This window comes from Sminthopsis crassicaudata, chromosome 3 (genome assembly GCF_048593235.1).
Source record: "Sminthopsis crassicaudata isolate SCR6 chromosome 3, ASM4859323v1, whole genome shotgun sequence".
NCBI classification, from domain to species: domain Eukaryota; kingdom Metazoa; phylum Chordata; class Mammalia; order Dasyuromorphia; family Dasyuridae; genus Sminthopsis; species Sminthopsis crassicaudata.
The window spans coordinates 51046919-51074475 of record NC_133619.1 but is presented as its reverse complement, the minus strand read 5'-3'; the positions used below and the strand labels follow the sequence as shown (position 1 = coordinate 51074475).

Here is a 27557-nt window from a genome sequence, read left to right as displayed (position 1 = left end):
TATTTGAGAGATTGAGTAGAATCTGAGGAAGGAAGCACAAGCAACAAAAACCTGAGAAGGAAGAGCCAGGGAGGGAGGAGGGATGTTGGAACCTGAATGCTGAAGTGTTTATTGGCGATTTCAGAGAGCAGTTTCAAGTGAGAGACTGAAATGAGGTAACAGGAGCTTTGAGACTGAGTTGGTACTGAAGTAAAAGCAGCAAGATTCAGCCTCTCTTCTGATAAGTTTGGCATTGAAGGGAAGGTGAGAGTTAAGACATGAAGGATTCTACCTGTTTGGTAGGATGACAGCTTTTTTAGAATGCAGGAACCAACAGAGAGCAAGGTTGAAAATCAGTAGTCAGGAACAATTGACGGAGCAGAATGAGGTCAGGCCCCAAGTACAGTAACAAACTTATCTAGGGCCAAGGAGAAGGCCTTCTAACTCCTGAAAACAAAGGCAGGAGGCCTAAGGTGTGGACTTGAGGATCTTCACAATGAATGTAGTAACTGTTGGCACAGTTTATAGAGGGGCACCTAGACACAGACAAGTGCCCTTTTTATTCTTTGCTCAGCCTTGATTTCATTAGAGAATGGGCCTAAATTTCTGTGTTTAGTTTGTGTTTATTCTCCTACAAGTTATATCCCCATGTCTATTCTATTTATTCTATCTTATATTTTTCATGAGAAAACAGTTGTCTTTGTTTTATGTTGGTATTCTTGGGACCTCAAAAAAAAAAAAAAAAAAAAAAAAAAAAAAAAGGTGTTGACCAGAGCTTCTTTCTACTTTGATTCTGGTGGAGAAGGTGTATAACATACCATAGACCAAACTTTAGATCAAGACAGAGGTGACCTTCTCATGTACCCTTGGCCCTATTCCCACTGTACACTGGACCTGGCCCCTCTGTGGGTTGGGAGAGTCCCTGCTGACTGGTGGGTACACCACACCAGTAGTTCAGGGCAACAAAGGACACAGCTGGAAACAGATACAGTTTCAGCAGTTTTCTAGTTTATAATCATGTTGCATGATCCTTTGGCAAAAATATCAAAAGTTTCTGCGTATAATATGTAGTTTCCACTTTCTCAAAAATGCAGTTATGCATTAAATTTTAGTTAGACCTGCCCAAGTAAAGTACTCGAAATAAGTTAAGAATGACTCTAAGAAAAGAGGGCTTATAAGCCAGAGTTTTCTCTGAAGAGTAGAGAAGATCAAAACAAAGTACTTTTTTTTATTATTATTATAGCTTTTTATTTACCAGATATATGCATAGGTAATTTTACAACACTGGCGATTGCCAAGCCTTTTGTTCCAGTTTTTCCCCTCCTTCCCCCCATCCCCTCCCCCAGATGGCAGGTTGACCAATACATGTTACATATGTTAAAGTATAAATTAAATACAAAATATGTATACATAAAACAAAGTATTTTCACTGAGGCTTCAACCACAAGATTTCATTCCTCTGGGTTGAGAGAGAAGAGGAGGAAAAGGGGTGTGTGTGTGTATGTGTGTGGGTGTGGGTGTGTATATATATATATATATATATATATATATATATATATATATATATATACACACAGAGAGAGAGAGAGAGAGAGAGAGAGAGAGAGAGAGAGAGAGAGAGAGAGAGAGAGAGAGAGAGAGAGAGGCCATTTAGACCTTGATGTAGGAGGATATCCAAATGGAAGTGTTTGACAACCATTTAAGAGCTATGAGCTATAAGGGAAGCCAGAGAAGAAGTCTCAATGATGACATAATGACTAATATGATGCAAGTTGCAGAGAGGTTAGAAAAAATAAGAAATGAGAATAGGCCATTAAATTTCTCGATTAAGAGATCATTGGTGACTTTTGAAAGAGCAGTTTCAGGAAAACATTGGGTGGTAAGAACTATTTTATTGGGAACTGAGGAGTGATTGGGGTATTAAGGAAACCAAAAAAATTAATATAATAAACTATTCTTAAGAAATTTGGTGGTAAAACTAAATTTTAAAATTGTCTTTTTTATTTTGGGTGGCTCAGGGGAGTCAGAGGAAGCAAGCAATTCAACTAAAGAAAAGCAGAGACTATATCTAGATAGTAGAGAAAACAGATAAAATATTCTCATGATTTGGGGATATGGATGAAGTTAACCATTGAAAGGAGGGCATGCTTTTTCATTTGAGGGAGAAAAAATTATTTTGAAGGGAAAAGATTTATAAGGAAGCTCACATCAAATGTGTTCAACCTTTTTAGTAAAGTAGATAATCTTTTGAGTGGACCAGCATCAAAATGGTGTAAAGCAAACAATGTGAGGAATGTAGTAAACTAAAAATGATCAAGAAATAAATGAGAGGATTGCCAAGCAGGACCTGAAATATACCAGCTTTCTGTGCCAGAGAAGAATAATAGTCACATTTTTATGCCATTATACAATTTACATGATTTTCTCATCCACTTTTTCTTCACAATAACCCTGACAGGTTTGTAGTTTAAGTAGCATATCTCTATTTTACAGATGATAAAATGGAGATTGACAGTAATTACTAGGTGCTAGCCAGGCCTTCTGACTCCATGCCTCATTTCTTTTTCATTTTACTACGCTACATAGGATGAGCTTTTGGTTGCATTCTTTTGTTCAGGAAAGATAATATAGCTTAGTCACAATATTGAGTTTAATACCAAATTTGAAATTGTCTTGTAACTACTTTAAAGAATTTTATTATTTGGAGAGAGAATTAGAGAATAACTTTGCATATTTAAATAGAACTACAGGTGGTCTTACATAGGTATGGAGTTAAGAATTAAATGAATCTGGTGAAAAAATTTAAGCAGTGATATAAGTAGATGCACACACACACACACACACACACACACACACACACACACACACACACACACACAAATATATGTGATATATTTAATGACTACTCTTAAGAACCTTTAATTCCTCTTTCTTAAATTTCCCTGGTGATTTCTCTCTCTCCCTCTCCCATTTAAATTCATTGGTAATTTCCAAGGTTTTTCTATCTTTGCTGATAAGAAGTCCTTTAATTTCTTTCTCTTCTTATTACCATAGCTAGAAAGGTTGGCCTTAAGTTCCATGGAAACCATTGAACATATATGAGACCACTGAAAAGAGTATGCTTACAAATTGTTATTTTCAAATAAATGTAGAAAAAAGGAATTAAAGTGGACATCCTTAAAATGAGTAAATGTGGGGGCAGCTAGGTGGCGCAGTGGATAAAGCACTAGCTTTGAATTCAGGAGGACCCAAGTTCAAATCTGGTCTCAGACACTTCTTCCTAGCTGTGTGACCCTGGGCAAGTCACTTAACCCTAGCCTCAAAAAAAAAAAAAAAAAAAAAAAAAAAATGAGTAAATGTGTGCAGTGTATCAGAAGTTTAAGAAAAGGGATAACATGTTTAATGTGTGTTCATTGATTAAGTAATTGTCTTTTAAAATTTGACTTCTTTGGGAGAATTTTTCCATTTTTCTAGGAAATCTTTAGTCTTTAATTTCTTCAGTTTAGGACTCGAGCCTGAAATAACTTCCTTTTCAGCCTAATAATTGACTTAGATTTATTCTACTCTACTTTTTTACCCTCCTACTTTGGGGAGAAAAATAGGTTCCTTGATCTGTCATGTCTATCTTTGACACAAAATATATTTATTGATATCTTATCAGGAACATGATTGTTTTTGTTTGTTTTGTTTTGAAAATTCTTTAGGATGCACAGACTATTAGAACATTAACTCTCATTTCAAAAGCCATTCAGACTTTGGGAAGTTGGGGAAGTCTGTCTAAAAGTAAGGTGAGTGTAGTAATCTTGACTTTTTACTCTAGCCATGTTCAAATCTTTTGCCACTATAATCACAAATCCTTTCCTTCTCACCCCTTCCCACTACCTTCCTCCAAATAATAATAGACAAAACACAACAGTCTTCTCTTACATGCTTTTCTTAAACAGCTCTTTACAGAGTTTCATTGTAGTCTCTGAAGTAAATTTCAAGACTAGGAGATGGAAAATATTTAGTGAAAGCACAAATGGATGGATCGTAAGACCTGTCCACTCCATTCATTTATCAGATCTCTCTCGTAATCATCCCTTTCCATTCCCTTTTTGAGCCCTTCATGTCTTGTCTATTGGTGTATGAAAAGTGTTTTTGTGCTTCTAAAAAAATTTTGTTTTATTTCTTAGTCAAGTTTCAAAGAGACATTCATGTGCGAGTTTTTCAAAATGTTTCAAGAAGAGAGGTATATTGAAGCAGTTAAGAAGGTATGATAATATTATTCTCTATTAATACTTAAGAATTCTTTTACCTATGTGTATTTGAATTAATAAAATAGTATTTTTTAGGCATGAGAGGTACACAAAAATGTTTTTCTGTGGATTTTTTTTTTTTATCATTTTCTCAAACTTCTTCATGTTGTTCTCAGAGTTAAAGTCAAATTTAATTTCATCTTTAAACTTTAAGACCCTACAGTATGTGAAAGGCAAGAACTTTCTTTCTGTTATAAAATAGTAAGTCATTCAGTGCTAGAAGCCAACATGCCATTGTCTCAATGTGTAATCCAACAAAAATAAATAATTATTCTTATAGAATGATTAAAGGTAAGAGAACCTGCTTTGGTTTATTGAAAAAAAGTCCTACTTATAGAATATTTTTAAAGATTCCACTTTTATTTTCAAACATAATACCTATTTTAAAGTCAGTGAATATTAAGTAAGACAAGGTAAATTAATGGAAAGAATTACAATTAGTAATGTATATCTGTTACTATATATGAAAACATGAAATTTCTTAGCAGTAAAGAGCATATTGAAAGAATACTTACTATTTCAAGCTCTTTGTTGATTTTGGAGAAGACTTACCTTACTAAAAATACCTGTAAAATTCACAGAGGAAAAAGTTAACCTCCTGTTTGATGAAATCTTATCCTTTTATCGTCATGGAGTAGAAGGAGAAGTTTAGGCTGTAGACAAGGTAGATTTTGAACTAGTTGAACAATCATACCAAAAGATATAATCATTGATGGTTTGTTATCACCTTGGAGAGAGGCATCCAGTATAATAGTGAGCAAAGGATCTCTCCATGGCCCTTCAGTGGCTTGAATGTTGGGGCATTAATAACATGCTTGTCATGTTCACAGATGACATATAAAACTCAGAGGTATATAGCAAGTACGTTAAATGACAAAATCAGTATCAAGAGATCTCAGCATGCCAAAACAATGAGTCAAGCCAAATAGGAGTAAGTGTAAAATATTTTGCTTAGAGTTTGTCGATTGGAAAAAGACTAGGCTTGATTTCTGTACAAAAGTTCTTGAAGTTTCAGTAGATTGGAAGTTCATCATGAATCAGCAATGTGACATCACAGCCAAAAAAGCAGCTTACCTTGTATTAAAAAAGACATGCTATCTAGAATGAAGAATATTGTTCCCTGCTTGGATCAGATCACATCTGGAATGCTATATTCAGTTCTGGAGGTCATTTGTTTTAAGAACAAATTGGAACATCATCAGAGAGGGGTGACCAGGATATTCCAGTGACTCAAAGCCATGTTATTGTAAAATTACTGAATACATTTCACCTAGAAAAGAGAAGATATGGATGTGGGAGGAGGTTGAAAGGACATGAGAGCTATCTTCTAGTGTTTGAAAGACTAGCATGAACGCTTGTTTTCCTTGGTGCCAGATAGCAGAAATTAAGAAGATGCAAAGAGGCTAGTTTTAATTTGACATAAAGGAAAAAAAATACTGACAATTAAAGCTTGTGTAAAATTGGAATAAATTGCCTTAAGAAATCGTGGGTTCCCTCTTAGTAAAGTTATCATTTAGAGCTAAATGACCATTTGTTCATCTTAGAATCATTGACCTCAGAGGCCATCTTATCCAGCCCACTTGTTTTATAGTGAAGGCCCAAGAAGTTTGTCACTTGCCCAGGTAGGAAGAAAATGGGTGAGAGGATGTATCAGAGGTTAGATTCTTGTTAGTTATGGGCTCGAGGTGATGCTTTCTAAAGGCCTTTTCATTTCCAAAACTGAGAAGAAATTATTTTTAATGTTTTTATTTATAGAATTATATGTACATTGTTTTAATACTTCTGAAGATAAGAGATTCTGTTATACTAAACACTTTTTAGGTGTTGCCAGTATGTCATATTCTGAGGCAACATTCAACAAATGAAAATAATGACAGAAAGAAGAAACCAACAGAGTTCATTTCAAAACAAGAAAAATGATGTTTTTTAAAGCTAAAAATGCCAGCCATCAAGGCTTTTGAAAATAAATTCTCTCTTATTTCAAAAGAACTGGCTAAACTAAGCTGTCCTTTTATTCCTAGGACATTGCTGAAACATTAGTAGGACATCGTGGGCTGACTTATGTTGGCAAGATTATGATGCTCTATCTTTTGTTGTAAAGATGTGGTCCTTTTTTTCCCCTGTATTTTCTGGCTACTGATATGCCAGACACGGATTTTTTTCTGAAGTTGGCTATGGCTGAACAAATGCTGATATAATCAAAAAATGCAGTTAATAATGTCAGTCAAGAAAAGATTTAAGAATGGTAGGAGTTTAGTCTTGTTTTCTCTCTGCCCTGAATCACCCACTCAAGTTCTCATTGAGTATCACCCCCAGTCTCAGATTTTCTTCATGGCTTCTGGACTGGTAAGATTTTTTTTTTTTTTTTTTAGCCAGATATGCTGGTATTTTACCTGGTTATTGATGAAGATTGGCTATATACAGTATTAGAAATTCCAAAATGTTACAAATTCTAGTGTCTTGATTTTTCATTGGCACTTTTTAAGGAGAGCTCAGCTGGTAGGTATCAGACCATTAGTCATGTAGTTCTTTTTAGCCTGTGGAGAAAGACAGTCCTTAAGAGAAAAAAAATTGGAGAATGTTCTTAAATTTTAGTTACCTAAATCACCATCATTGCTAGGTTTTGTCAAGGAAGTTGGGAAGCTTAGGCCTTGAGGAACTCTGAGGTTGTGGGGTGATCATTTGTGGATCACAAAGAAATCTGTAGATTGTAGATGTAGAATCTCTAATTCTTCCAAATATCTCTACACAAGCACATAGATCTCCAAATGCATAGGAATCATCTTTTTTTCCTCATCACTCTTGTTACTTCTAAAGGATTTCATTCAAAGAAGCAAGATGTATTCATGGGAAGGAATCCACTGTATTCCTTTCTTGACATGGTTCAGGTCATGTTTTCCCATAAATCCCTCCACTAGAAGATATAAATTAAGGAACTCTGTGCTATGTAATCTTTGTTTATCAAATTTCTGTTAACTAGAAGCTTTACCTTTATAATGTTATATATAACTTGTATATATATATATATAGTATAACTTGTGTTATAAATTTAATTTGAGGGATAGTCTGACTAATTTTTCAATATAACTTTCATTATGTCAGTGATTTTTATGTAAACTCTTCTCTTCATTTAGTTCTTGGAAGAAATTTCATCTACTGAAAGTAAAGAACCCAGTGGTATGAGTGAGCCAGTGCATTTAAAAGAAGGGTATTGAATCACATTCTTGTGTGTATGTGTGTGTGTGTGTGTGTGTGTGTGTGTGTGTGTGTGTGTGTGCGCGTGCGTACACGCACGTGCTTTTTAAAGTAGTTTTATAGGAAATACTTTAAATATCATGTCTTAATGCAAAGTGTATGAGATGGTGGGAGCCAAAAGCTTTTGGAGATTTAGCTACTGACTAATTGTATTACTTTAACTAAATTTACATAACTGTCTCAGTTTCTTCATCTGTGTGGTGCATGTATGATACATTTCCTGCTTACATCATTGTTCTTTAAAAATTTTAAGTTACTGCATAAATATTAGGAATGATGGTAATACTTGACATTTTTAATAAATTCATCTGCAATTGCCTTTAATCCCAGAAGCACTCAGCTAATCCTTTTATACTTTGTAACATAAGTATAAATACTAAAACAAAAGAGATACGCCTTAATACTCAAATGCAAAATTCAATTTGTGTAAGATAGGATGAGGACAGTTTTTCAAAACTGCTATTAGATACACAGCTGTTCTAGTTATTTAAAACGTAGGGGGCAGTATTACTGTATGAATCTATGGGCCTTAATGCATATCTGCATTGTTTTAACAGTGAAATGTACAAAAGAGCTCAGGGAAGAAATCGGATTGGGAAAAAAAATTTCAAGAAACGATGGTTCTGCCTAACAAGTCGAGAACTCACCTACCACAAGCAACCAGGTAGTTGTGCTTACTCTATATTGTGGTGGGTTTTAATTGTTTATGGGTCTGTCGTGTGTCTAGTGAAAATAAAAGTTCTGCTTGTCTGCATAGGAGCAAGAGGGGCAGCTGGCTGGTGCAGAGGGTAGAGCACTCCCTAAAATTATGAAGAACTGAGATCAGATCAGGCCTAAAACACTTTCCTGGCTGTGTGACCCCAGGGTCAAGTCACTTACCCCTATTTGCCTCAGTTCCTCATCTCTAAAATAAGAGACATACTAGAGAAGGAAATGTCAAACTACTCGTGTCTTTGCCAAGAAAACCCCAAAATACGGTCATGAAGAGAAGGACATGGCTGAAAATAATTGAAATATATATGTATGTGTGTGTGTGTGTGTGTGTGTGTGTGTGTGTGTGTGTGTGTGTGTGTGTGTGTATGTGTGTGTGTGTGTGTATATATATATATATATATATATATACACACACACATATATACAAGATATGGTGCTTTTAAGATCTATTATTAAAAAATCTCACTTTTTGTATATAGGTCATATACAAATATATGTTTGTATGTGCATATACATACACACATGTACATATACAAAAATTATGAACCTGAACATATGCAGTGAGAGAGAAAGGGCCTGGCCTGGTCGTCATCCATAGGTATCACAAAGGCAGATATGATTGAATGACTGAGCAACAACAAATATTTACATATACCCACTTGTAAAAGGGTCACTTTAAAAAATAAATGTTAAGTCTCATAACTGTCAACAAAAACAAACATTCGGATATACAAACACAATTTTAAAATGGTATTATCATAAATTTCACTTAAAAATTTGGTTATGTTTGTTTTTAGTGTTTATTAACCTAAAATTCCTGTTTTACTTCCATGCACTCTCTGTTCTTCTGTGTTTGTCCCCTCTGGAATTATTGCTGATGATGATATGTAGATGTAGATATTGATAGATATGTGTGGGTAGATATGTGTATATAGTTATTATTGATATATATTAATTGTTCTGGTTCTATTTTCTTCATCTTTTATGAGGTCTCATGTATTTCTATTGTAAGACATCTATGTAAGTGTATATAGACATATTTCTAATGATTTTGTGGTTTCATTGGCAAAAATCAAGAGTAGGACGGTGTGTCTGTGCATATAAGTGTATATGTTATATATGTTTGCACACACACACACACACACACACACACACACACACACACACACACACACACACACTTTTACCAAAATGTGAAATGCACATTTCTCCTAAAGGAACTATGACTTTGATATTGAAATATAATTTTTGGAATTCCTTGTAAATACAGGATAGCACCTAAAGCCTAAAAAAAAGGTTAAGCCTGTAATGGGAAAGAATATGTAACAAAAGCTATAGATTGTTTTGTCTATGTTTTATTCATGATGTTTCTCGTTTTTGTTTTTCAGAACTATTTCAGTTCATTTATGTATCCATTTCATTTTTTTAGGCAAAGATGCTATTTATACCATTCCAATTAGAAACATTCTTGCTGTGGAAAAATTGGAAGAGAGCTCTTTTAATAAGAAAAACGTAAGTTATTTAAAATGTTCTCTTTAGTAATTGAGATTTTCCATGAGGTATATTGTATGAGTGTTTTAAAGTATATTGTTATTTCAATGAAGCCATGATGTATATGGTGTTCTCTGGACTAAACATAATAGAACAGAAAGGGTGCTGGGTTGGGAATCAGAGGACCTGGGTTTCAAATCCCAGCTCTGCTACTTCTTACCTTTGTGACAAGATGAGATATATAGCCTCTCTTGGCCTCAATTCCCTCATCTGCAAAGTATTGGGGTTGATCAGGGACACTTAACTTGGAGTCTGTGACTTGTTTCCCTTCAAAATCCTATGGTTTTTTTTTTTTTTTTTTTTTTTTAATGCATTTAAAAATATTTCGAAAAGCAATCTATGACATCAAAGAAAGGTTAAGAATCTTAAGAGTCTTCTCTGAAAGAGATGATTTCTGAGCACACATTTGAGAATCTTCACCACCTAATTTGTCCATCTTTATTCCCACGTACTAAAATCTTTTCTTTACCATAACTACTCATAAAATGGTCAAACTTTAGGCTTTAGCATTACCTCCAAACTACCATCTCCTTGATCTTGAATTCTAATTCTCCTTTCTGAACATCGGTGGGCTGTCCTTTCCAGCAGTCTTATTTTATTTGTCCTAAACCCATTGCCACTCCCAGACATTCCCTCTACTCTCATCACTGAGGTACTTCTTTATCTTTGAGGTCCATTCTAGTCTGTTTATCACCTAGTCTAGATTCTGGTAGGTTATCTGTTATCTCCATGATATTCTTCTTCTTTACCCATTGAGTTAAGTGCCTAACTCACAAACTTTCTCTCTTCCTCAGCTCCTACCCTCACACTAAAAGATTTCAATATACATATTAATATGCCCTCAAGCACCCATCCTTTCAGTCCCTCAACTGTTGGTTTCTCATGTCTTCCTCTACCTTTTCCCAGCTAATTATGGAAATGGTCTCACACCCTTCTTGCCATCACCCACAACTCTGTGTCCGTGTTCATAAACTCTGAAATGCCTTTTGTCATTCCATCGCCCCCTCTAGCTAGCTAACAACCCCTAAGACTGTTGTTTGTCCTCCCTGGAGCTCCAGTCTCTCCAATCCTGCATTAACTACACTCTCCTCCCTCATCTTGACTCCTTGATGTTCAGTACTTTTTTTCTTGGGGTTCTTAGGCCTAAATGCATATCTGCATTGTTTTGGGCCTCACCCACTTGCCAGTCCCAGGCTTAGACTGCTCCCACACCCATTGTCTTCACAGCAAATTGGAAAAAAGTCACCAAAGAGATGAGGTCACCACAAATTTATATAACATAATCTCCACTTGATCCTCCTCTCAGTAGGGCCACAATTACTATTCAGTGCACTCACCACAATGCCTTTTCCAAACCTTTTTATTCTTGCCCAGGCTCTTCCTCCTATTTTTTCCTCAAGAGTTTCTCTTTCTCCCCTCCTTCTCATCTCCCATCCCTACATGTCTTCCGCTCCTGCTGCCTCCTTCATCCCCATCGCACATGAGGAGGTAACCATTCTCTTGGCCGATGCAAACCTTACATGTACAAGGGAATCATTCCATCCTCACTCTTTCCAACATATTGACACCTCCCCCCCCCCCCCCCCCCCGATCATTCCTGTAGTTTCACTTAGTCTTCAGTCCCTTCTTGTCCATTGGGTACTTTCCTGCTGCCTCCCTGGCCAGATCTCCCCAATTTTCAACCTCCATTTCCCACCCCATTTCATTTGATTCGCTCATATTCACTAGCTGTCACGCTTCTCTGATAAGGCCGTCTGCAGTTGGTGCCTTTATTTGCTTTCTTTTCACTGTTACCACTCGGTAATTTGGTTACTAGCCTCATCATTCAACTGAAACTGCTCTGTTGGAAGTTTACAGTGACCTCTTGATTACCAAACCCTAGGGACCTTTTCTCAGCCCTTATCTTTCTTGACTTTCTTGCAGCCTTTGACATTATTGGTCCTTGACAGTCTCTTCCCTCTAGGCCTTCATTACTGCTTTTTCCTTCTTCTCCTACTTGTTTAACTATTCCTCCTTCTCCTTTGAATCTTCATCTACAGATTTGCTCTTGTGCCACAGGTATCTCCCAGAGCTCTTTCCTGGGCCCTCATCTCTGCTCCTTCTCTGCTATTTTACAGCTTCCATAGATTCAGTTTTCATCTCTTTCATCAGCTCATAATTCCTAAATTTACTTCTCCAGCCCTGATTCTTCCTTCTCTCCAACTCCTATTTGAACATCTCAAACTAGATGGCCCAAGGACATCTCAGACTCCAGAAAACTAAACTCACTTCCTCCCCCTGCCCCCTTTCTGCCAGACTTCCATCTATTAGTAGTTAAGAGCACCACCATTTTCCCACTTACCTGGGAGTTGCCCCCCAGGAATATTTTGAACACTCCTGATTCAGTCCCTTTCTGTGAAGTGTTTTTCTCTATTCCTCAGTCTCCCTAACCCACTACCAATCTTTTGCCAAGTCCTGTTGATTTTGTATTCTTTTTTTATTTTTTTTTAAATAGTTTTGATTTACCAGATATATGCATGGGTAATTTTACAACACTGACAATTGCCAAGCCTTTTGTTCCAATTTTTCCCCTCCTTCCCCCGCCCAAGATGGCAGGTTGACCAATACATGTTCAATGTGTTAAAGTATAAATCAAATACAATATATGTATACATGTCCAAACAGTTGTTTTGCTGCACAAGAAGAATCAGACTTTGAAATAGTGTTTGAAATAGAAATTTCCTGCGAAGGAAATCCAAAATGCAGGCGGACAAAAACAGAGGGATTGGGAATTCTATGTAGTGGTTCGTAGTCATCTTCCGGAGTTCTTTCGCTGGGTGTGTCTGGTTCAGTTCATTACTGCTCTATTGGAACTGATTTGGTTCATCTCATTGTTGGAGAGGGCCACGTCCATCAGAATTGATCATCATATAGTATTATTGTTGAAATACACAATGATCTCCTGGACCTGCTCATTTCACTCAGCATCAGTTCATGTAAGTTTCTCCAGGCCTTTCTGAAATCATCCTGCTGGTCATTTCTTAAAGAACAATAATATTCCATAATATTCATATACCACAATCTATTCAGCCATTCTCCAATTGATGGGCATCCACTCTGTTTCCAGTTTCTGGCCACCACAAAGAGGGCTGCCACAAACATTCTTGTACTTACAGGTTCCTTTCCCTTTTTTAAGATCTCTTTGGGAGATAAGCCCAGTAGTTCCAAATTGCTCTCCAGAATGGCTGGATATGTTCACAATTCCACCAACAATGTATCAGTGTCCCGGTTCTTCCATATCCCCTCCAATATTGCGCATTATCTTTCCCTGTCATTCTAGCCATTCTAACAGGTGTGTAGTGGTATCTCAGAGTTTTCTTAATTTGCATTTCTCTGATTAATAATGACTTGGAGCATCTTTTCATATGACTAGAAATAGTTTCAATTTCTTCATCTGAGAATTGTCTGTTCATATCCTTTGACCATTTGGATTCTGTATTCTTACCCCCCTCCATATATACTCTCTTCCCTGATACAGCTGCCACCCAGCACTCATTATGCTGCCTTGTTCTACTATCTGGCTGTTTGGTCTCTGCTTTAAGTCTCTCTCCACTCTACCTGATTTTCTTAAAACACTACTACTGCCCTCACCGACCCCAATTCAAAAGATTCCATTTACTCCCTATTACCTCTAGGACCAAATATGACTGTTTGACTTTTAAAGTCCTCCATACTTGACCTTTCCCTATCTCTCCCCTCCACGTACTCTGATCTGATTACTGGATCCCTTGCTGCTTCTCTCTACTTCTTGCCTTTTTACTGGCTTTCCCTCACATCCAGATGTCTTTCCCTTCTCATCTCCTTCAAGCTTCCCTGGCTCCCTTCAAGTACAACTAAAATCTCACCTTTTGTAAAATGCCTAGGACTAGAGCCCTCTCTTGGGATCATCTCTGGTTTGTTATTAGTGCATCTTATTTGTACAATTATTTATTTTTCCCATTATAGTGTGGCTCCTTAAAGGTGAGAACTGTGTTGTTTTTTTTTCTTGTATCCCCAGTGCTTAGCATAATGACTGACACAGTAGGCCTTTAAATGTTTGTTAGTTTGCTAGCTTGACTGAACCACTCAGATTCCTTCAATTCCTCCCTGTTCTTCTTAGCCTGTCCTTCCTTTAATACACTTGAGCCTAGAATTAAAACTTTTGAGTTCTACTGTCTTCCTCTGCCCTGGTCCTTGCATCATTTAGGCTGTGCTGGTGCTTAATCAATTAGCTTTACCTCTTCCATTCTTGATCACTGCTGTTGTAAGTCATGGAGCAGAGCCAGCGAGATCCACTGGACACTCATGATATCTAAAAGAGTTTGGTGGATAGATTTTGTTAAGCTCAAAAAGTAATTACTGATAGTGAGCTTGCATTTCTTCTTTCTATTTTGTTGGATCTGGCCATTTTCCCAATCTAATTAACTTAAATTCCATTTTTACTTCCTTATATAGTAGATACAGATGTTACTATCCAAAAATCTTTCTAGTGTCATCAATGAAGAGACTAGAAAACTAGAAAAATACTGAGAGATCTGTTCAGTTTCACATCTATATTTGTCCTTCCAGTTTCCTCTATAAATGTTTTCAGGACTATCTGGCTTGGTTGGGTCTCATGCCAAACTTTCTGCAGGATATTTTTCCTCCTTCCATGTCATTATGCTTTTTTGGGAGACCAAATTGCTTATGCTTTTCCATCGTCCTATTCCTGATACTGTTTTATATGTTATTTTATATTCTATACTGTTAGCTTTGCCTTTGGTTACCACATCTCTCTTCCTGTCCAGAAAGTATTTGTCAGTTACAACCATTTCTAGACTTCATTTGCCACCTTTTTACAGCAAATCACCAACTCAGTTTAACTTTCTCAAAAAATTTGACAATTAATGTTCCCTCTCTCCAAATCATTTCCCAAATTTCATAATCATCGATATATTTAAATAGTTCAGGTTGGAGCTATCTTTTCACCATTATGCCTTTTTCAAAATTTTAATGTTAGTTTTCTTTTGCTCTATCCAGATGATCTCTAACAGTGTGCTGATAGTTGATTCCAAAGTAATGCCTACAACAATAACTATTCATATCTTATCCATTAAATTTTAGCTAGTTTGGCTTTCTTGGTGATTTTATGTAGTGATTGTCTTTGTCTTATATCTTTCATTCTCAGAAAAAGTATTCACTGAAGACTTTTGCCTCTTTCCTTTTCCCAATCTTATTTTCCATTATCTTTTCCACTATTTTTCTGTGTACCTACTTTCATATTAATGTCATCATATTCCAAAATATGTCAACTTGCTTTGGAGGATATATAAGTTGTCATAGCCAAAGAATTAATCACCTAGTAACAGTTTCTGTACTTAACTAGGCTGGTCCTCCACAAAGATAGCCTCTCTATATAGACAGTTATATTGGAATTTTGTAGTTGAACTGAATTCAAAAAATATTTGTTAAACACCAACTAGTTGCTAAACAAAAATGAAATAGTCCCTGTTCTTAAGGAGCTTATGGTCTGCTTAAGGAACTGCTGTTTCCAAGGTTATCCATGACCTCCAATTGCCAAACCAATCACATTTTCTCAAACCTTATTTTCCTTGGCCTTTTTGATAGGTCCTTCTTGAAGTTCATCTCTCTCCTGGTTTTCCTCCTTTGTTACCACCTCTCTTTCTATTAAAGTTATATTGATGTGTTTTGTTTTTATATTACAAACATTACAGATCATCCCCACTAAGAGATCTCACAATAGTTAAGTAAAACTTATAAGACAATGACATCATCTGAAATTGCATGTCTTATTTCACATCTCTAGTTCATCTCCCCTACCTATTTTTTAAAAATTAAGAAGAGCATATTTTTCCTTGACTTTTCCATTCCATTGAAAAAGTTTTTTTGATAACAAATATACATAATCAAGGAAAATAAATACTCATATAATGGCTGTATGCAAAAATATATTCTCTCTCATTTTGAACTCTAAATCTATTATCTATAAATGGATAGCATAGTTTGTTTTTTAAATTATAGCTTTTTATCTACAAAACATGTCATGGATAATTTTTCAACATTGTCCCTTTCAATCACTTCTGTTCCAACTTTTCCCCTCCTTCCCTCCACCCCCTGCCCTAAATGGCAGGCAGTCCCATACATATTAAACATGTTAAAGTATATGTTAAATACAATATATGCATACATATTTATATAGTTATCTTGTTGCACAAGAAAAATCGGATTTAGAAAGAAGGTAAAAATAACCTGGGAAGAAAAACAAAAATGCAAGCACATAACAATAGAAAGAGTACATGCTATGTTGTAGTCCACGCTCATTTCCCAGTGTTATTTTGCTGAGTGTATCTGGTTCTGTTCATCACTGATCAATTGGAACTGATTTGGATCCTCTCATTGCCGAAGAGAACACTTCCATCAGAATTGATCCTTATACAGTATAATGATCTCCTGGTCCTGCTCATTTCACTCAGCATCAGTTTGTGTAAGTCTCTCCAGGCCTTTCTGAAATCATCCTGCTGGTCATTTCTTACAGAACAATAATATTCCATAACATTCATATACCATAATTTACCCAACCATTCTCCAATTGATGGGCATCCACTCAGTTTCCAGTTTCTAATCACTACAAAGAGGGCTACCACAAACATTTTTGCACTTTTGCATTTTGTCCCTTTCCCTCCTTTAATATTTCTTTGGGATTTAAGCCCAGTAGTAACACTCCTGGATCAAAGGGTATGCTATAGTTTAATAATTTTTTGAGCATAGTTCCAAATTGCTCTTCAGAATGGTTGGATCTGTTCACAACTCTACCAACAATGCTTCAGTGTCCCAGTTTTCCCACATCCCCTCCTGCATTCGTCATTATCTTTTCCTGCCATCTTAGCCAATCTAACAGGTGTGTAGTGGTATCTCAGGGTTGTCTTAATTTGCTTTTCTCTGATTAATAATGACTTGGAACACCTTTTCATATGAGAAGAAATAGTTTGAATTTTATCATCTGAAAATTGTCTGTTCATATCCTTTGACCTTTTATCAATTGGAGAATGGCTTGATTTCTTATAAATTAGAATAAATCCTCTATATATTTTGAAAATGAGGCCTTTATCAGAACCTTTAACTGTAAAAATGTTTGATAGCATAGTTCTTAAGAGTTTTCAAACCTGTTTTTATTTTGTTGTAAAAATTATTCTTATTTTTTTTCATTTTTCATTATTGTATAAAAATCCTCAGACTTTTTTTCTAATATCTTATGATATAACTTAATAGCAATATATACTATAAATTGTTCTCTTTACTATGTTCTGCATCAGTTCAATGGGGAGTGATTCTGTTTCTTATACATTTGAATCAATTTCTTTTATCTTACAAATTCTGTCACCAAACTATTGCAGTCTTTTTCACACTGTTCCCTTTCTCATAGTCTATTTCAACCATACTTTACTATCCAGCCAGCTAGTGTTGGATGGTTCTACCTTCTTACACCACAATATTTGCTTGCTTAAATCTTCTGGTACAAGGCCATGTCCTAGAGCTAGCTATTCCAAGAAGTCTGCAAGGAGTCCCTTTGAACCTAAATCATGTTTCCTTTCTTAAAGAACCTATGTTCTCTCTTGTATTATAGCAACATATTTTCTTATATCTTTTCAGTAACATTTAGTGTTGAAAATGCCTACATAAGCATCACTGTTGTATCAAAAATTCAAAGAAAAATTAATCCAATATTACATAAACTGAAAAAAATAGAAAAACAAGCGATCCTGCCAAATTTTTTCTTTAGTACAATATGATCTTGATATGTACACCAAGGAGGAAAAGAAAATGATAAATAAATATCTTTAATGACTATCGATTAAAAAATATTAAATAGGGAGCAGCTAGGTGGCGCAGTGGATAGAGCACCAGCCTTGAATTCAGGAGGACCCGAGTTCAAATCTGGTCTCAGATATTTAACACTTCTAGCTGTGTGACCCTGGACAAGTCACTTAATCCTAGCCTAAAAAAAATATATATATATATTAAATAAAATATTAGCAGAAAAACTATGTCAATATGTTAGGATGATTATATACTAGGACCAGGTGGCATATCTGGATTTATATCTGGAATGTAGAATTGACTCAGTGTTAGGATTGCTAGAGACATAATAGACTATATTAATAACTATAATATCATGATTATAGCAATGAATGCAAAAAAGGCTTTTGATAAACTATAACCCACATTCCCCCATTCCTTTTTAGTTAAATACTAAAAAGTACAAGAATAAACAGACCCTGCTTTCATGTGATAAATTATATCCATCTAAAACTAAGAACTAGCATATAATGGGCATAAGCTAGAATCTAAGAATGCAAAACTGGTTCCATATTAGGGAAACTATAAAAATAACTATATTAATAATAAAAATTATCAAAATAATGATTATATCAAGAGGAGAAAAAGAAGCTTTGACAAGATACAAGACCTGTTCGTTTTGTTTTTAAACACACAAAATCCCACTTTAGGAAAGACATGAAAGGAGTTTTCTTTAAAATGATAAGTACTGTCTAAGAGGGGGAAAAGTAGAAATCTTTCCAGTAAGATCAGTGTTAGCAAGATGACCATTATTATCATTAATTACTCCTCTATGTTTTGCTAGAACTAATACTATAGAAATAAGACAAATTGGGAGAGAAAAAAAGAAATGCAATGAATAAGCACAGGCAAAGAGGAAATAAAATTATCACTTTTTGCAAATGATATGATGGTTTGCTTAGAGAACTTTTGAAGAGTCAACTAAAAAACTAATTGTGAAACAGTTAACAGCTTCAGTTATGGTATACAACAGTTAACAGCTTCAGTTATGGTATACAAAACCACACAAATCTTTGACATTTCTGTATGTTACCAACAAGATCCAGCAGAAAAAGATTGTAAGAGATTTACGTCAGTATTAAGTCAGATAATATAAAGTACTTAGGAGTCTGCTTGCCAAATGCACAGAAACTAGATGAGCATAATTACAAAATATTCTTTTTATAAATACAGATCCAAATAATTAAATAAATATTAAATTCTTGTGATTAGGATGATCCATTATAATAAAAATGACATTATACAAATTCATTTATTTAGTCAATGCCATAAAAATCTAAACTTCCAAAGGATTATTCTGTACAGTTATTTAAAAAAAAACAAAAACAAAAAAACAACTATGTCTACACCCTGAAGAAATCAGAGAAAGAGTAAAGGTACCAATATCTGCGAAAAATATTTAGGACAGCTGTCTTTGTGATAGCAAAAAAATTGTAAACTAAGGTGAGAGGTATATCCATTAATTGGGAAATGGCTGAACAAATTATAGCATATGAATATAATAGAATACTACCATTTAATAAGAAATGATGAAGAGGATGGTTTCAGAGAAACCTAGAGAAAAGTTGTAAAAACTAATAATGAGCCAAACAGTAACAGAGTAACAATATTGTAAAGGGAGCTTTGAAGGACTTAGGAACTCTGATTGATGCAATGACCAAACATAATTCCAATTATGAAACTTCAGATAGAGAACCAAAGGATTTAGGGTACAGATTCACAATCTGTTCTTTCTCTTTTTGACATAGTTAATTCAGGAATTTGTTTTGGTTGACTATACGTGGTTTATAAAAGGTTTTGTTTTTCTTGCCTTTTCAGTGGGTGGGGGAAGTGAAAAAGAGAATTTGCAATAAAAAGAAAACTAAAACTGAATTCTTAAAAAAACTGGCATCACTAACTGTTCTTTGATCCAGAGATTGTTTTGTCTTAGGAATATCAATCTAGTGCAGAATAGATGAATGATGGCAGTATGATCCCTAAGCAAGGAGTAGGGTAAAGAATTAAATCTGTAATTCTGACATGATTACTGATTCATTTCAATTAACAATTGGCAAAATGATAAGAGCCTTAAACTAATAACTCTAAAAGCAATATTTCTTGGCATGAAAAACCCTTTGGAGAAATTACAGCTCACATTTTTGTAATATTTTACAAAATTATAGGTGGATAAATTTTGTTTTTACTGTTTTCATATGGGTTTCTTAGTAGGTTTGCAAAATAGTATTTTCAGTTAATCAAGGAAATTTACTTCTAAAAACCAGGGTTCCAGATTGACAATTCCCTAAATGTTAGACAATTCTTCTAGGGAAATGTTCTTAGTCTGGGGTCCATGAGGTTTTTTAAAATGTATATTGTAAAACTATATTTTAGCAAAATTGATTTCCTTTTTAATTTTAAACATTTGATGGGTAAACAGATAATACTGTATAGGTGAGTCACAAACTAGCAGTAATATGTAATGAAAAATAATGCAAAAAGATTTAGTTTTTTTGTTTTTTAAATAAAGTAATACATATTAGTGTTGATCATTTCTTTTTTTAAATTCCTACACAGATGTTCCAGGTGATACATATGGAAAAGCCACATATAGAGAAGCCACTTTATGTCCAGGCAAATAACTGTGTTGAGGCAAGTGAGTGGATAGAAGTACTGTGCAGGGTAAGCCGCTGCAACCAGAGGAGACTGAGTGCTTACCATCCCTCTGCGTACCTGAACGGGAACTGGCTTTGCTGTAAAGCTACTAGCGAGCATGCTGCAGGCTGCACGCCCTGTACTGCGTAAGTTGCTTCACCCTCTGAAAGATCATGGTCACATAAGAGTAGAGAAGACAAGTCTTTTCCTCATTTTATAAGAATAAGGAAATTAAGGCCTAAAAGGACTGGGACAACTTTTAGTGATTGTCCAGGCCCCAAAAACATGTCTCTGTCTGTCCCCATGGTGCGCCACCTCTCTGCCACTTCTGTGGTATGTTTCTTTGTTAGTCCACCATAATCGTGATTGGTTTATTATGTTGTTCAGAGGTCTTAAGTCTTTCAAAGTTGTTTGTCTTTTCAGTATGGTTCAGCTTTTGTCATTTGTTAAAATATATATATATATAATATATATATATATATATATTTGCACTCTGTAACTGTGAGAGTGTCTTCTAGATCTAAAACATTCAAAGGGTCTGCTTTCATCCCCAAATCACAGATCGAGAGCTAGAAAGGATTTATAGTTGTTAAGTCCAGTGGTGACAGAGCCACTGAACTATGTGTAAATGATTACCTACAGGTCACACGTAGACTTCAGAAAACTACACAATCACATTCACTGCGTTCTGTTGTGTTTTTGTTAAATATTTTCTAGTTACATCATAACCTGGGTCAGCAGCACCAGGGAGTGTTGGGGGCCACATTATTGATGTCTCTTATCTAATAACCCCTGTATACCAGACCACACCCCTAACACGGTCACCCTGCTTCCACTTGAAGACCTTTAAGGAGGCAAACGAAGACTGCATCTCTTGGCATCTCTCCCTATATCTGGGCAGTTCTAGTTGTTAGGAAGCGTTTCCTCTACCAAGCAGCTCCTCTCCCGTGGCTCTGATTGTTTCTGATGCTGCCCTCGGGTCAGACACATCCAGAGAAATCCATTGTCCACACCAGCCCACAGTAGTCACCTCCTTCCCCAGGGAGCCTGTGCTTTCTGCACGCCTCATAGAGCTCAGGGTCGCCCGTAGCCATGTCAGTTAGCTAAGTGCAGGCAGGCTCCAGCCCATCATCCTGTCAGAGACCCATGGAGCCGGACACCCCACTGAGGTCTGGTGAGGGCAGCGGGAAGGGGCCACGACCCCTGCTGTCCATCTGGGTGATTCCCAGAGTCCGTCTCCCCACCTTCTCTACAAGAGCCATCTGTGTCTGCTGCAGAGAAGTGGGGTAGGGGGATGGACATTCAGAGAGGGCTTACAGGCAGCCAGGTTGCCACATACACATACACATCAGGAGGCCGCATGGCAGACAGAGGATGCTAGTAAGATATGCTTGGGAGCATCAAGGGGCTGAATGCCTTGCCCAGAGTCACACAGCAGACTGGGGTCCGAGGTGGTACGAAACCCGAGTCTTCTCTGTTTCAGGGCTTGCTCTCTGGCCACAGCGAACCGCCATCGTCCTGGCTCGAGCCTTCAGGCCTTCTGAGCTGTACCATTCTGGGCCTTCTTTGTAGAACAAAGGCAGGCTAGCTCCTTTTGTCTCCACATTTCTTTTTAATAGCTGATTTGATTAGATCTGTTCCCTTTGCATCCTCATCAGTCTTTTAAGACAAATCTCATTGGAATTGTATAATTAATGGTATAAGCAAATTAGCAAATGCTTTTAGAAGAGGAAGTTACCTTGTTAGCATATTAATTCTATTTTTCTGTTTTATAAATAGAGGTGTTCCCGCTGACATCCAGATAGATATTGATGAAGACAGAGAAACAGAAAGAATTTATTCCCTTTTTACCCTTTGCATGCCTAAACTGCAGAAGATGGAAGGTAAGTTTAAATTTTATCTATATTTATGTGATGTGAGATAGCATTTCTGAAATGACCAGAGGAAAACATCAGTATTAGTCCCTGCCTTTTTCCCATTCCTCCTGCCAGTATCTAAAAATCATACTTATTCCTTGGTGAAGGAAAAATGTGAAAGGGCCAGTGTAAGCCAGCAAGCTATAGAATTCTCTTTAAAGCTATGTGTTTTGTTAGGCTAATGAATATTGATCCTCATACTATTGTGTGTATGAACACTGAATCTTTATAAAGGAAAAGACTAGCCAGGTAGCTAAGAAATAATACATTGTGTCCAAATAGAACAGAAGCAGATTTGCAAGTCAGTGAATGATCAGATGAACCTGAATGAGTGAGATGGGGCTGTTTTTGTTTGTTTGAAGATGATGCCGTAGTAACAGCTAATTCATAGAGACCAAGATGGGATTATCCCAGTATTTGTGACACTGGTCAGACCAATCTTTGTTTTTAGCCTAGGGTTGTGAAGTGAAAGAAGGGATAGGAGAATTTAGTAAAAGAGGACAAGAGAGCAACTAAAATGACCACAAAGATATGAAAATTTGTTTTAAAAAGTGAGTGGCACTTCTTATTTCATATATGCACCATGCCCCTTTTGGTCATTCCTCCTTTCCATCCCCATAAAACTCAGACTAGAAAGTGGTGGTTATGATTCATACTCCTTTAAATATTGATCCATATATTTAAAGCACACTGCAACATTGACTAGCAGTACATTTTTTTAAATGTATCATAAAGAGAAATTAAAATCTCATCTTCTTGTACTAGAGTTATGTTTTAGTTAGATAATAACTATAATGTTTTATACTGGGCTATACAGGAAACATTATACTCCATTGTTGTTCAGGGAGAAAAGCCATGAGGAGAAAGGCCCAGAAAGTGTCAGTTAGGAGACTGGTTCACTTGTGACCTGCTTTCTGACCACCCAGGCAGGGACTCCAGCCTCTTTGGCCAGACCATTTTACAGAGAACAACACTGAGGCAATCAGGGTGGTGGGACACTGTGGCATCCCCTGGCTGCAGCAGCAACAAAACTGGTTCTTCAGCCTCATTGTAAACAAACTCAGCACGTAAGGGTGAAGAACCGTCTGGGAAGTGACATTTAAACGGCTTAAGTTTACGTAGAGCCAATAGATGCCACTGCTGACAAATCTTAGGGCTTGTAACTATTTCAGGAGATGGCACATAATAATCCTTCATAGCTTTGGGTTGTAGCTACTTCACTTCCACGATTTTATTCTTAAGAAAATTAAAATTCCTGTTTGCCAGGGGGGAGAAATAGAGAGAGCATGAGGAGGGGAGAGAGACACAGAGATACAGAAACAGAGAAGGGGGAAGAGGGGGAGAAGGGGGAGAAATAGAGGGAGGGAACATGGGGAGAGGAAAAGGCAGGGGGAGAGAGATACAGAAACAGAGAAGGAGGAAGAGAGAGTTGCAGAGGGGAAAAAGGGAGAGAAATAGAGGGAGAGAGGGAACATGGGAGGGGAGAGATAGGGAGAGAGGAAAAAATGGTAGGGGAAAGAGAGAGAGAGATATAGAAACAGAAGGAGAAAGAGACAGGAAGAGAGAGGGGGGGGAAGGAGAAGGAGGAGAAATGGAGAGAGGGAGCGTGGGGAAAAAGGAAAAGGAGAGGAAAAGGCAGGGGGAGAGAGAGAGAGACAGAAGGGGAGGGGTAGAAAGAGAGGGAGTATGGGGAGGGGAGAGAGAGAGAGAGCAGGGAGGGGGGAGACAGAAAGTCAAAGACAGTGAGAAACGGAGAGAGACAGAGAAGTCATATTGATAAAAATTAGCCCAATTTCCTAATCATATGTTTTCTCCCCTTGTTAGAGGCTTGTGGGAGTATAGCAGTTTACCAAGGACCACGGACAGAGCCAGATGATTATTCCTATCTTACAATTGAGGACTCTGTAACGACTTTTAAAACACTTCAGCAAATAAAAGTCGTCCTTGAAAAGCTAAATGAACCTCACGAAAAGTACAGAAAGAAGAGATCAACTAATGCCAAATACGGTAGTGAGTGAGTATTTGTTGCAGATCCCATACGTGTGTGTGCAAGACAGTAAAATTAGCCTCTAGTTGCTCCTCTTCTTGGTGAGACGGACGGACCCTCCTTGGGGAGAGAGCTGCCGGCTGCTCTCTGGGTCTGCCTCAGAGGAGGCCCCAGACCCACTCGTGATTAACAGGAGAGTTCAGACTAAAGGATCCATGAGCCTAGAAATCTTGGTAGAGGGTAGGGTTTGAACAACAGCGAAGGCTGTAGAACTGAAACTGAGGAAGTCAGTCTGTCCCAAGATGTGTTCTGCCATGTTTATGCTATTTAATGGGCACTGGCACACACACCCCTCTCCCGCTTGGCTGGGTCTCAGATCCCAGGTCCTCCGCACTCCCCCATGCTGACACTGAGACACAGACCACCTTGTGTCAGCTCTTGGTGGCAGGGAGGCGTACATTGGTGTGGGGAGCTCCAAGGGGGGGAAACTCCTTTTGTCCGTGTCTTTTGGCCACTGTTCTGCCCCTTCAAATCTTAAGGCGTGTCTGAGGTGATTGTTACACTGAGTCCGAGGCTGGCCCATTCTCTGGTGCAGTGCCTTGTCTTACTAGGCAGTGGGAATAAAAAGACAGGAACTGAAGCATCCCTGCCCTCAGAGAGCTTGTATTCTGTGGAAGAGATCAGATGTCTCCTCAAATAAGTGAATACAGAATGCACACGGAGGGATAGAGAGAGCTGAGGATTAGAAAACTTTGAATTCTCGGCATGGTTGTCTTGTTTCATAGACTCATTTTTCAGTGAGTTGTCTGATAGTCTAGTTCAGTTTGTTACACTGTAATGATTCATGTGAGCTCATCAGATTAGCTAATTAATGGGCAAGGTAATGCACGGGATATGTGTTAAATGATTGGTGCCATAGGGGTACAAATAGAGACCCCATGTTTTCCCCAGACCAGTCTGTAAAATATTTGTATGTTGATGATTACATGTCCAGGGCTGCTACCTCACAGCTCTGTTTCTTTATCCCATTTCCCTGTTCTATGAAATAAGGATTTCAGCTGCATGATCTCCAAATTTCCAGGTTCTATGATAATGAAAATAATGAAGAAAGTAAAAAATGGACAAAGCATTTTTATTCAAGAAAACAAAATTTAACTTTTATTGTACATAATAATTCACTGTATTTCCATACTGTTTTCTTTCAAAAAGATAGCATTTTATGGTTGCAGTTTATAAAAATATAAAGTACAAAAACAGTTACATCTTTTTTCTTGTTTTTTAAGAAAAATTTTAATTACTTTCCATCTTTTTTTTTTTTCAGGGAAAATCCAATTGTTGGAAAAGTGTCCTAATGGAATTAGAATATGACCAACTGATTCAGAAGAAACTGGAATTACTGTTTTCATTGGAATTTTTTTTATTCATACTGTATACTGTCCAGAGTATTAAGAATGGACATTGGCTTCAATGTTACCTGTGTTCACATTGTATTTAATATGTAATAGATGGAACTGTTTGAGAAGCCATATTGAGGCTTATTCCTTGTGTTATATTGCCAGAAATTTTTCAAATCAAGGTTCTTTTCATATCAGCTGTGTTTGCAGCCATGTTTTTGCAACTGCTTTTAATTGGAAAGACAAGTTTCTAAGGAAATAAGTTATGATGAAGGCTAAAATCTCCCATTACAGACAGCTTCTCATAATCTGTCCGTAATCTAAGAACCTGTGTTCACCACCAGTGCCTGCTATATGCTGCCAACAGTTTATTGCAATAGAAAATTACAACACATGGCACCAACCTATCCAGAGCTCTTCGTTTTATACAATCAGAGCTCCCTATTAAAAATAATAATTTTCTTTGATAATCCATTGATCATAACAGGTCACGAAGGTGACTGAAGCAGATATTTGGAAAACTGCCGGGTTGGTAGGTAAACCAGTGCTTGCTTTTAAATTTTACATATGATTCAAGTAGGAGAAATCAGGGAATTTGTGAATCTTGTTTACATTTGGAATGAGTAATGGCAGGTTAAATAAGATGAGACCACTATGTGTTTTAAAAAGAAAAAAATCAGGTACTCATTTTTCTTTAATAGAAAATTCAGGGTATTATCACTTCTGAAGACGAAAAGAAAGGATACAGTGAAAGATGGTGGTTAAAATAATCACTTGACTTCACTTACTTCCAGAACAATGAAGGGTCAGCATAAATAGACCCAGCTCATCTCACATTAAAGAATTTTACTCCAAAATAGCCACTCAGAGCACTTTACAAATCTGGCCCGTTCCAGATTGTACATTAGATACCATGTAGTGTCTAATGATCTAATGATCAGTTGAATGATCAGTGGGGGTTTTTTTGTTTTTGTTTTTGTCTTTTTGATTCTGAAAAACAGTTCTTAAGTGAACGTGTTTGTATTGCATTTGTGTTTAATATTTGCTAGACTAAGTAGAACTTGGGCTAGCAAGTTTTGCTTGTCAAAAATTTGAATTTTGTTTTATTGAAATAATTTACCCTAAAAATGATAATTGTAAAGAAGCAGTAGAAGCCAATTGCCTCTTTGCAGATGGTAGAAGGCATATATGTTGCTTCATCAGTATTAAAAACTATGGTACTCTCTTGTTTTCTAAATGCAGAAACACTCCCTATGGTACTTCGTTCTTGGAGTATTTATGTTTTTCTGTTTCAAACTGTGACTTATCAGTATAAGTCTGGATTATGTTATGTTGATGGTATTGATGTTTTTAAGCATAAGCTACAGTTCATAATATTTTGGCATGTGAACTTAACATACTACCCTTTTACTCAATCTTTGAACTCCCCCTGCCTAAAAAAACCATGCACCAGTCAAGGTAACTGCAGCCAATACCCCAAGAGTAGTTTTTCTTTATTCTGTGATTCCTCAATGGCAAGAGAAATTCTCTTGTGTTCTTGCAGGCCTAGGGTATCATTGTCCTTAAAGGACATAGATAGCATTTGTCACAAGAGCAAAGCTGTGGTCTGTAATGAAAAAACAGTACTGTCATCCTGTCATTCAGACCACCAATTTGGAGTGCCCTGATCTTGACTCAATCTAAGAAGGAAAAACAAGTAAATGAATTTTCTTCATAAGATTGACTTCATTAAAGGAATTTAGTGAGGGGCCGACATAGCAGAAGCATACAAGCTTCTCTGTTACTTCACCCTCTTCAACATTGCTCAGTGATATTCTTTAGCTTTGTCCATCTGTTCACTTCGTAGGTAGACCTTATAAGGTCCTTCCGATTCCCAAATCTCTTCCCTGACTAGAATTGGTCTCTTGATACTTTGAGTCACCCTGGAATCCTGGGGGAGGGGGGAACAAGAAAAAAG

General features: G+C 36.7%; 1 protein-coding gene across 2 annotated transcripts in view; it reads left to right on the top strand.

Moving 5' to 3' along the window:
• Window positions 1-26845, top strand: part of RASA2 (RAS p21 protein activator 2) — a 129765-nt gene extending 102920 nt beyond the window's left edge. The window contains exons 16-24 of one of the 2 annotated variants that reach the window (XM_074298479.1): window positions 3684-3767; window positions 4155-4232; window positions 7412-7485; window positions 8090-8196; window positions 9676-9758; window positions 20226-20449; window positions 22083-22186; window positions 24044-24233; window positions 25528-26845. In XM_074298479.1, the coding sequence (XP_074154580.1) occupies window positions 3684-3767; window positions 4155-4232; window positions 7412-7485; window positions 8090-8196; window positions 9676-9758; window positions 20226-20449; window positions 22083-22186; window positions 24044-24233; window positions 25528-25558 (975 nt within the window). In that variant the 3' untranslated portion in view covers window positions 25559-26845. Of the gene's footprint in view, window positions 1-3683; window positions 3768-4154; window positions 4233-7411; window positions 7486-8089; window positions 8200-9675; window positions 9759-20225; window positions 20450-22082; window positions 22187-24043; window positions 24234-25527 lie in introns of both variants that reach the window. The other variant, XM_074298478.1, reaches the window with a different exon arrangement.
• The last annotated feature ends 712 nt before the right edge of the window (window positions 26846-27557 follow it).